This window comes from Tenrec ecaudatus, chromosome 5, assembly GCF_050624435.1.
Source record: "Tenrec ecaudatus isolate mTenEca1 chromosome 5, mTenEca1.hap1, whole genome shotgun sequence".
Taxonomy (NCBI): Eukaryota; Metazoa; Chordata; class Mammalia; order Afrosoricida; family Tenrecidae; genus Tenrec; species Tenrec ecaudatus.
In genome coordinates this window covers 175,007,935-175,019,338 of record NC_134534.1, presented here as the reverse complement: position 1 = coordinate 175,019,338, position 11,404 = coordinate 175,007,935, and the positions used below count along the sequence as shown (strand labels likewise).

General features: G+C 44.3%; 1 protein-coding gene across 13 annotated transcripts in view; it reads right to left on the bottom strand.

The window, feature by feature from the left end:
* Window positions 1-592: 592 nt before the first annotated feature.
* Window positions 593-11,404, bottom strand: part of PARD3 (par-3 family cell polarity regulator) — a 746,206-nt gene continuing 735,394 nt past the window's right edge. For all 13 annotated transcript variants that reach the window (XM_075550306.1, XM_075550307.1, XM_075550310.1 and 10 more), the window contains one exon: window positions 593-1,040. In XM_075550306.1, coding sequence (XP_075406421.1) covers window positions 647-1,040 — 394 coding nt within the window. In that variant the 3' untranslated portion in view covers window positions 593-646. The remainder of the gene's footprint in view (window positions 1,041-11,404) is intronic.

Genomic DNA, 11,404 nt, shown 5'->3' with positions numbered 1-11,404 from the left:
GATCACGGCGGCGTTGTAAGGCGGTTATAAAAGGAGACCCAAGATAACCAGAAAGTGTGATATGGCTTAACATCATTTTTATTAGGACAAAGGAAATTTCCTTTCCCAAGGAGGCGAGAAAGAAAACAGGGAAACCATACTGATTTAAAGTATGGATAAATGGGTACGCTGTGAGGTACTGTAACACTTCAACTTCTGGTGCCTGCCAGCCATTCCTATCCACCCGAAATTGATGTGTTGCCTCACATCTAAGAAAAAGTCAAGAGGGCAAGAGAGATCAATACCACTGGTAACTTCAAACTCATTTTGTCCCCACCAATTTTAGGGGTTGGCCATAGCCAAGCTAGGGACATGTCATGAATTGGGCTGAGTGTCCTGATACCCCCGAGAGATGCAGAACAGAGGAATACGTTGAAACGATGATTGTCAGATGGTGGGAAATCCTTCTATGAAAGAGACACTTGAGATATAATGGCAAAGACACTAAGGCCTTCCATTTCTTTGCCCGTACTCCTCAAAGGCACTGATACCAACAACAGAAATATTCCATAGTACCGTCAAGGTTTTTAAAAAACGCTCCAAAATACAAGTCTTCATAGGAAAATGTCCTTTATTGCATGACATGAAGTGTCTGTTCTTCTCCTGCTCAGGAGTAAAAGGGTCGGCCCTTCTCCGGAGTCTGCAGTCTGTTCAGCCTCGCCACTTGAGACGGGGAGGGGGGCACGTCTTGCCGGAAGGGCCCCTTGGGAGGGGTGTAGTTGGGGTCCTGCACTTTCTTATACGAGTCATAGTTGTTGGGTCCCTCAGGGGGCGGCTTCTTCTTCATCTGTTGCTCTTTCCGCCTCTGCTCCTGGCGCAGGAGCTCCTGGGTCTCCAGCATCACCCTGGCATTGAAGCCGTGCCCGCCCAGGTAGCCGTTCCTGGAGCCTTGGTAGCTGGAATACCTGGGGTTCTCCTTGGCACTCTGGAAGCCTTCACCAGGTGAGTAGTTCTGTTCCCAGGAATCCTGGGAGACCGAACTGGCGTTTTTCCTGCTTTGCCTAGAAAGCAAAGTGCACAGGTTACTATGAGAATGGAGGAAGAGGAGAGGGAGGAAGGGGCAAGGAGCACGTCAATACGTTCACCAAGGTCACATGGCACACATGGCACACTCTGAGCAGGGCCAGAGGATTCAGCAATGAAAAGACTAACACTCAACTGTCTTGAGCAAGCCTACAGTCTTGGACAAGGAAACAACAATGACCATAGAGAGGCGAGATCCCAACGGAACCACGGGTGGAGAGGTGGAAGGAAGGCAGGTCTGGGAAGGCTCTTCAGGAAGAGAAGATACCTGGACAGAGTTCCGCTGGCTAAGGAGTAATGGAGTCGGGGGTGAGGTGGAAGGACCGTGCAGCAGGGGGGAAGCTGAGCGAAGGACCTGTGGGGTCAACTGGTGTTTGTGTGTCTCCAGATTTGGGGTTTTTTGTTTGTTTGGTTGGTTGGTTTGGTTTTAAAGACTCATGGCAAACCCAGTTGTGTCACATGAGAACTGAGATCCACAAGGTTTTTAATGGCTGCTTGTTCAACGACAGACCATAAGGCCTTTCTCCCAAGGCACCTCTGAGTGGACTTGAACCTCCAACCTTTGAGTTTGTAGTTAAGTGCTTGGCCATCTCTGCCACCCAAATACTCAGGGCATAAGAAGGGCCCCATGCAGATAATATGCTGAAAGGAGAGGCCAAGAAAGCCTGTTAAGTCATACTAAAGCAACGATTCTCAACCTGTGGGTCGCGACAGCTTTGGGGGGTTGAACGACCCTTTCCCAGGGGTCGCCCGATTCATGACAGTAGCAAAATTACAGGGATGAAGTAACAACAAAAATAATGTTATGGTTGGGGGGCCGCCACCACAGGAGGAATTGTATGAAAGGGTCGCAGCACGAAGAAGGTTGAGAACCACTGTGCTCAAGAGTCAAGATTGTATGTGGACTCAGTGGGAGGCTCTGATAAGAAATGGAGAAGCTTTTGAATCAGATGTCATTTAGAAAGATATTCTTTCTAAGCAATTAAAAAGTATATATACATGCATACATATTTCTTTTACGAAACACCTACACAGCCTCCAAGCCCACCACCCGTATGGCAGCTATTCAAAACTGGGTGCTCCTTCTGTGTCTGGGTAGGCCCTTGTCTGTTCTGCTTAGGGTAACAATATCTCCTGCAATTTAGAAGCACTGGCAAGATGCTCTATAGGAGTATTAGAGATTTGGCAGCTCCTACCGCAGCAATAATTGCCTGCTTTAGAACATTACAATTCAATTCTAAACAAGCAAAACAAATATTTTACACAGCTGCCACTGTAATGCCAGAGATGCTAGCTAATACGAAGTACATGTAATGGATTACAATATGCATTCGGTTATGAAAGATTTAAGTCTAGACTCCTTGATGATTAAAAATGCAACAGGCCGTCCAGCCCTTAAAGCACCAGTTTCAGAGTTGTATATGTCAGCAACTGACACTCATCAGCACTCAGGCTCGGCACGGCAGTCAGGCCTACCCGTCTGCAGAGTCAGCATGCTCTCCCTGTACCAGGCACCTTCCCCAAAGGCCACGTCACTCATTGTCCCTCAGCCCAGGCTAAGGGAATACACAGGCAACCCTACAGAATTTTCCAAATTCTTTATCACTTTTGCAATACAGTTGCACATAGTTTCCAGGAAACATTATTGTTCCCAACCATCTTTAATTTACTATCAATTCCCCAGATGCTTGTATGAATTTACAAGAAGATAGGCTATGATAAAGAAAAACAACTTTGGGTCAGAAAGGAAGACATCCCCTACATTTTTTTTTTTTTGGCAGCCTGGAAAATAGAACAGGGGGAGAGAGAATTGAGTAATAAAACAAAATATATTGCTCCATTTATCAATGAGAAAATCATTTGGTGACAGTGTGTATGACACTGTATTTGCCTCCATGGCACAGCATGGGGCTTGACGTTCACAAGGACGTCCCTGATGCCACCGGATCTCCCACTTGCATCTGTAAGCATTCAGAAGTACCATCAATACGGCTGGCGATGAAATGTGCCCATTTTCCATATGGCCCGAGAGGTCGGGAGGAATCTTGTCAATCAGGAAAGTGAACTTAATGTCCAGCCTCACCTCTGGCGAGGATGCAGATTCACTGAGCAGTTTGTATTCTGTCTGGTTCTCTTTGAATGGGACTCCGAAGCATTGGCGCTATCAGCCCAGGCGAGAATCCTGAGATTTGATGAACTAGTTTATTTGCCTAAAGCACTGATTATCTACACTTAAAGAGTCATAAATTAATCTACGCAGAGACATGAAGGATGGAAAGTGCCGGCATGAAACCAGGGATTTGACATTAATCATGAAACTTTAATTAAAAACAACGAACTTGTTACTGATGTTACAGCCACTACAGTGGGATTCCTTTACGGGTTAGTTATCAATTTAAAGATAACCAGAAATCAGCTGCAGAAACGTGCCCTAATTTTCATCTCTGGCCTACTGAGACCCACGAGGCCCTTCCTTCGTAACTCCACGGAGCCTGAGGCTTGGCTCTGTGGAGGTTGTGTGATGCACACAGGATTCGGAATCATCTCAGGAAGACAGAGCCTTCTATATTTAAACAGAATGAGAATTCATTAAAGGTTTGTTAGTGATGAAAATTATGAAGATGTGGGAGAATGAAGAATGTCTTCGAGCTAAAATTTTCTTCAAAGGCATCAGCAAGGAGAGTCAGAAATAGGGGCCTGCGGGTTTTCAATGCATACCTAAATAAATACATGTAGATAACTACACACACACACATACACTGGTACATATGTGTGCATCAATATGTACACAGATGCACGCAAATATATACACAAGTGCTTACATACAATTACACACACACTGATATATACTAGGGGGCTTCAAAAAGCTCATATAAAAATGGAATTAACCAATAATGGATTTTTTTCCCCTAGGGCTTTCCAAAGCCTTCTTGTACATCTACACATAACACATCTGTGCATCTTTGGTTGTAGAGAAGCAGCAGAAGGAAGAAGCAGGCAGTAAGAGTTTGCTATACTAGAAAACTAGGTACCAGGGGGAAGTGGGAGATTGGCTTTGGAAATAGATGTAAGTCTAAATCTTGTATGTACCATTTATCAGCTATGTGACCCTCGGGCGAATTATGCTTGCTGGGCCCAAGTAGCTTCATCTGTGAAATGGGCAGGATAACTAACCTCACATGGGGTCGTAAAGAGAAATGAAGTGCATCCCTGAAGTGCTCTGAAAACTGCCTGGCACACAGTTAACAGTCAATTAACAGGTGCTGGAGGAGTAACTTGAAGGCCATGTCATTTTGCCTTCAGAGATTTGGCTCCTAGTTGGGGGTGGGGGGGTGGGGGTGTCTCTGACCAAAGAAGAAAAGTAAACAATAGCCTGTTTTCCTTCTCTAGTTGAAAGCACTGCACAGAGATTATACTCTAGTGGGAAGTACTGGGTAGAGACTCTAGATCACACAAAAACACCCGAGAAGAACTGAAGATAACTCAATAAGTAAGGACAATTTTACAAATCCTCATGCAAAGGCTAGAAGAATTCGGTAAAGAAGGAAGCCCATGTTCTTTCTACTATTGCACAGTCCCTCATGATAATATCCGTTTCTTTTCATGGAATTTCTTTATAGTCAACACATAGGTTTTTCTTGTTCCTGGGAATTAGCTCTTGAAGCACATCCCCTGGTTTGGTAATAACTAGCTCTTAGTGACCACAACTACTTCCAATCTGACCTGAAGGTGGTCATCAGGCAGGAGAGTTAAATAAAAGTGCCCAGTCCTTAAAAGAAGTCATTTAGGCCCCAAAGAGTAGAGAACATGGACGTGGTAGAAGTAACAAAGGCAGGAAGATACGGAGAACAAGGCTGAAAGGGGAACAGGCAGAGCAGAGCCTCAAGACAGAGCTTGGTGAGGAGGCTGCAGAAGTAAAGAATTAGTGAAGGGGAAACAAAGCAGGAGCATTACACTACCTGACCTCAGAACCTACTACCTAATCACCGCAGCCAAAACAGCCTGGTACTGGAACAGCAGACAAACAGACAGACACAGAGACCAGTAGAACAGACACAGAGGCCAATGGGACAGAATCAAGGATCTAGGCACAAATCCAGCTACTATGGATTATGGTCTAACGGGGGAAAGAGAGTCTCTTTCACAGCTGGGGCTGGCAAAAACTAGATAGCTACCTGCGGAAAAATTAAACAAGGGTAATACCTCAGACTTTGAATAAAAACTAACCCAAAATGGATCAAAAACTAAAGATTAACCCACAAACTCTACTGCTCATGAAAGAAAGGTAACAGAAGGATACTGCGGAGGGCTGTAATACATGGCATAGGTAGAGCATCACACGTGACTTTAAGGTGTACGAACATAGATCTTGAAAACAAAACAAAACAGACTCATGAAAATACTTATCCAAAAGAATAAAATTGAGAACCTAGAGACTGGGGGAAGGGGGCGAGGGATTGAGCACAGCCTATCCGACAAGGGTCTCTGCTCTACATTTTATAGAAAACTTCAATGCCTCCATAAAAAGATTAACATAGGCAAGATAAGAACAGATACCTCACCCAAGAAGACTTTTAGTCAGCCAACAAACATATGAAGAACTGCTCGCTATCATTAGCTGTTATCTCACTGCCATGAAGTCGGTCTTCACTCACTGTGACCCAACAGAACAGACTAGAATTGCCCTTTTGCTTGGGCCTCTGTGGCTGTAAGTATTGAGGGGAGGAGAAAGCCTCATCTTTCTCCCTAGGAGTGACTGATGGGTTTGAACTGCTGACCTTGTTGTTACAGCCCAGTGCATAAGCCACTCCCTCACTAGGGCTCTGCTGAGACACGTCAATCAAAACTACAAAAAAGATCCCATTTCACTCTTACAATAACAGCACTCAAAACAAAACAACAAAACCCCAGAAATATACAAATGTTGATGCGCTATGGGGAGATTGGAACTCTTACAGAATGCTGGTGGGACTGTAACTTGGTACAACCAAGATGAAAAATAGTATAGCATTTCCTTAAAGGGTTAGTAGATAATTCTAGGCCCAAAATCTAAGAACAATGTGTTCTTGTGACAGTCTTGCTTGATGGTCTCCCACAGGAAGAGAAGACAGAAGACATTGGTGCTACAGCCAACTGAGGTAAAGAAAGTGGTTCCCAGCGATCAAAAAGAATAACCTGGGGCCTTTAAAACCGTCTTCAAACAAGCAGCGAGGTGTCCACTAAGTCCACATGGAAAAAGCACACCAGCCTGTGTGATCCAAGGATTATAAATAAGATCCAAATCTGAAAGAGGGATGGCATCAGAGTTTAAATTGTGGACACCTGATTTGCAGAAGGCTACGGATGACAGTGAAAGCCCAAAATCCATTTTCAGGGGCCACACATGGTCTCAGCCTCCAGTGAATCCCTTCTGACCACAGTTCAAGGGATATGCATAGCCTAGCTTTCCGACAAAGAGCACTGTAAACTCGATTCTGGCAGATGTCATTAGGTTAGAGTGTTACACCCAATCAGTTTTCTCCCTTTTGAGTCATTTTAAATTTGTTCTAGTTTTTAACATTTCCTGCTCTCTTTTTTATTGAGGTTTTTCTCTGGGTTACTTTGTTATTGTTGGTGTTTTGCTATGTCATCCAGTATATGAAATGCAGAGTAGGTCAACCTATAGAGAAAGTAACTGGATTAATGGCTTATTGGGGATATGGAAGGGAAGGCTGGAGGGAAATGAGATGCTAATGATGAGTACACAAGGAAGAAAATGGTCTAGAACGGATTGTGGTGATGATCCTACAACTCCTTTTGAAATGACAACACCGAAGTCTATGAGAGGGGAATTAAATGTCGATGAAACAAAGAAAAAAAGAGCTCCACATAGAAATAGCATTAGGTTCAGCAATCTCACTCCTAGGTGCATACTCAAAAAAAATCAGAGCTGTAACATGAATATGACAGGTCACTAGCTTAGGGATAAAAGGGGGGCTGTCTCCCCCAAACGCCTGTCCCAGTGGAAATCGGCTGGCAGGGGCACAGTAAAGGGATTTCAGGGAAATCAGGCACACTAATAATAGACACCTATGGGAAAATCCAACCTGGGCCTACACACAATGCTAGGCACAGCCACATGATATCACCCAGGTGTGCTTAAACTCAGCCAATAAGGTCAGTTGATTTCCCCCAACCACGCCTCCCTCCCGCGGGCACTCATGCACCTGTATGCCCACTGGACCGCAAGATCACCCTCAGATTTCCTGCTCTGGGATCCCCACCCAGCTTCTGCGCTCCTGTCCCAGCACTGCTTCCACGTGTTTTTCCACACTCTCCTGAAACGACCATTTTCAGTCCTGAGATTTCCCAGGGCCCCCACCTTGTGGCCTTGTGTGCTTTACAGAAAGAGTGTGGATTTTTTTTAGACTAATACCGGAAACCTCCCTTTCCCTGGTAAGAGTCACTTGGCTATATAAATGTGCTTCTGCCACGTGAATTATTTTAGCGTTGCGAAGCAAGAACCGCGGTACACCACCCCAGACACCTAACAAAGTGACATATGCACACCATGCGCATGCGGCATGAACCACGGTAGCAAAAAGGTGGAAAAAAACCCCAAGTGTGCAGAGCAGACAAAGGGATCAGCACTGTGTCCACGCACACGATGTCACGGGATACTTTCTGAGCAAGCGACTGAGTAGGTAACGAATGGGCTCTGTAAACATTCACCTAAATAACCACAAAATACTGTAAAGCTAATTGGGGGAGGTGGGGGCGCGTTGATAGGGAGATCACATTGAGAAATAAAACTCTCCCAGCGAGGAAGTCAGAAAACAAAAGCAAGGGAGAGGTTAAAAATCAAAAGGCTGTTTCCTGACTGTACATGTGGGTGGTTGCCACTGAGTTAGCTACAGCTTAGGGAGAGCCCACCTACAGTGGAATAAAACATTGTCCAGTCTTACACCATCTTCGTGATTTATGTAACAATAGGCAATACATAACAAAAGTCAATCCACCTCATTTAGGATTTCCTTCTTATTTCTACTGGATTTAGAAGCTGCCTCTGGGATACTAAGTTTAAAACAAAACAAACAGCCCCTAATTTAGCAATAAAAAAGGAAAACATACAGTCTGATTGAAAATGGAGTCTGGGCCACTCAACCCCTTTCCTCCTGAACTAAGGTTACCACCTGGCTAGTGTTTCTTATTTGGCATCTCAAGATGTAACCTGAATTCCGGCTATAGAGTTCCTTAATTACAGTTAGCATTTACAAACCACACTGGCTCATATACATCCCTCTAATTCAAACCACATTATCTAATGCGGCTGATACAAAGTCTTGACCATTTGGTTTATGTTTGACTTTGTCACTGAAAGTTTTGTGTGTGCCAAAATCTTTGGGGTCTCAAATACCAAACCGACTTGTGTAGATAAAATTCCGCTAATTATCAACATCCGAGAAGCAAAGGTGAGGTGCCTTTGAAGAATGTCACATGTCGGAAACTGCACTTGGTACAATGTCATGTAAGTTATTGCAGGCCCCGCCGGCTTCCTGCTTGATTTCTTTACAGTGGTTCAGATTTTGAAACCCAGTTTGTGGCTGTGTGGCCTCACTTGTAAGACAATAGCTGGGTGCTAGCTTCTGTGTTCACAATCTTCCTCCCATGTCTAAATATCCATACTGAGAAGTTATTCCCCCAGAAAGGAGACTAGATTGGAAAGCTCAGGCTTAACACCCCGTCTTACCTTGACATATCACTCTTCAATTTGGGGAGCTCTGCTGTTTTCCTATCTGAGAATAGGGAACTGCAGTTAACTCAGAGGGGCAGACTCAGTTGTTCAGGGACACATTAAACAGCAGCAGCAGCAGCAGCAGTCCTACCAGCAAGCAGCTCTAGCAATGCTCGTCTTCATCTATGGATATTTCTAGACGGGCCTCCAGAAGGAAGAGGGCAAGAAGGAAGGGATTAGGAGAGGTGAGGGGGCCACAAAGAAGGGGACTCGGAGTAAAGTTGAAAAGGCAGTGGACGCTGCCATTGGTGTCAGAAGATCAAATCAGTTCATCTTCGAAGGAAGACATATAACCAGAGTATTCTTAGTAGCGAGGATGGATGGACTTCAACTCACTCATTGTGGATACGTCTTCATCTTTGGTGAAGTAGAGTGGATCGATCGAAAAGAAGGAAATTCTCAGTGAGCGAGACGGATGCAATAAGTGTAAAAATAGGCTCAACTGCACCAACAGCCTTGAAGACAGCACACGACCAGGCAGTACTTCCTTTCCCTATGTTTAGGCCCCATGAGTATGAGCAGTCACCATGGAAACTAAGGAGAGTGAAGCAGGGGTGAGGAATGCTATAGAAGGCTCTACCTGAGGATTGGGACCTTAGAGCCTCTCCTTTCTCCAAGCTGTCTGCCCTTCCAGGCCCTTCCCCACCACGGTCTCTGCTCCTACCTTTTCTCACCCCTTTCCTCCCCCCAATTCGCTTCTCACAGCCTAGTTTATTCACTGCCATCAAGTTAATTGCAATTATAGTGATCCTCTAGGACAGGGTAGAACTTCCCTTGTGGGTTTCTGAAACTATCAACCTTTATGAGAGTAGAAAGCCTCATGTTTCCCCCGTGGAGCAGGTGGTGGTTTCGAACTGCTGACTGTGTTGTTAGCAGGCTGATGTGTAACCCACTATGCCACCAGGGTTCCTCTCTCTCATATTATGTACGCACTGTTCATTTCCTCCTTTGTTTCTCATAAATACTCTGCAGTGCCACTAAAACACATGCAATCAAGCCAATATAAATAAGCTTATGGTCCTGCACTGACAAGCTCATTCATGGAGGTACAGGCCCCTCCTGTGTGACTGTGTGGCCAGACCACACCAGGGGTGTCAATCTGCCTGTCCACATTATTTTATCATGGTTGCCTCTCCCATAGAATGCAAGCCAAGAAAGCTGGGAGAATGTATTTGATACAGACAAATCTTTACATATAATCCTTAAGGTGCTTAGCATGTTTGATTACCACAGTGACCTTCTTCCAAGTTCTAAGGGCACTAGCGCATAGAAGGGAACTTTACACTAGTTAACTTCCCCAAACTTGGAAACAAAAGCGATTGGTAGTACTGGACTTTATAAAATAATCGTTTAGGGTCTGGGCAGGTTTGGGTTTATATTCAGAGAGAGGATTATTACTAGCTACATGACCTTACGTGGAAGTTCCTTAATTTGTCTGAGCAGGTTTCCTTGTGTGTAAAAGAAGATGATCTCCAATGGCCTGTTCTGATCTAAACTTCAGGAACTGACAACCAACAGTTGCCCTCACGGGGACTCAGACGTTTGGCACTCCCATGTGTGGCAGAGTAGGATGGTACGCCATGGGGTTTTCAGAGGCTGATTGTTCAGAATTAGATTGCCAGGCTTCTCTTCAAGATACCTTAGGTAGACTAGAAGCTCCAACCCTTTTGTTAGCAGTTGACCATATTAATGTTTTGCGCTATGAAGTGAGAAGGCTACATTTGTTTTAGGGGGGTGATCCTGCGGGAGAAAGATGAGGCTGTCTGCTCCTACCAAGGTCTGCAGTCTCAGAAACTCACAGGGTCAGTTCCACTCTGACCTACAGGGTCACTGTGAAGGATGCTGTCATGTAAAAGAAAACTCAACTTAGTAGGAGCTAGAGCAGTGGTTCTCAACCTTCCTCACGCCGTGACCCTTGAATAAATTCCTCATGTGGTGGTGACCCCCAACCATAACATTATTTCCATTGCTACTTCATCACTGTCATTTTGTTACTATTATGAATCGGGCGACCCCTGTGAAAAGGTTGTTCCACCCCAAAGGGAGTTGAGAACCGCTAAGAGCTCTTTACAAAATAAAAACTATTGCTTGAATGAATGAAGTTCCTAAAACAGATGGCACTCAACCTGTGAAGAGATGTCCATTCACGCCCACATCATCTCGACAGTGTCAAAATGGTAAATCTCTGATAGTTACTATGGTGATTATTTAACATTTAAGAGATTCCAGGTCTGTAGAAACTAAGTCAAGATCCGTTTTCCCTAGATTGGTCTATGTAGCTAAGCAATTGCAAAAGAAATGAAATAAAATGTTTTGCTCAAACTCAAAACAATATGCTCCATGCCAACACAGCCTGTGAAATTTTCTGCCCAAAATGTTTTTGTCATCTGGAATGGTTTTGAAATAGAACAACAAATGCCTGTAGGAACTGCAACTGTAGGAGTGATTGTTTGGAAGAAGTTTGGAAAGCTAAACACTTTAAAATTCCTTTTAAGAAAAATAAACTATGTATACGGGAAATACTAAGATGGAAAAATAAATATCCATTTGATGTATTAAGGCTTAGTT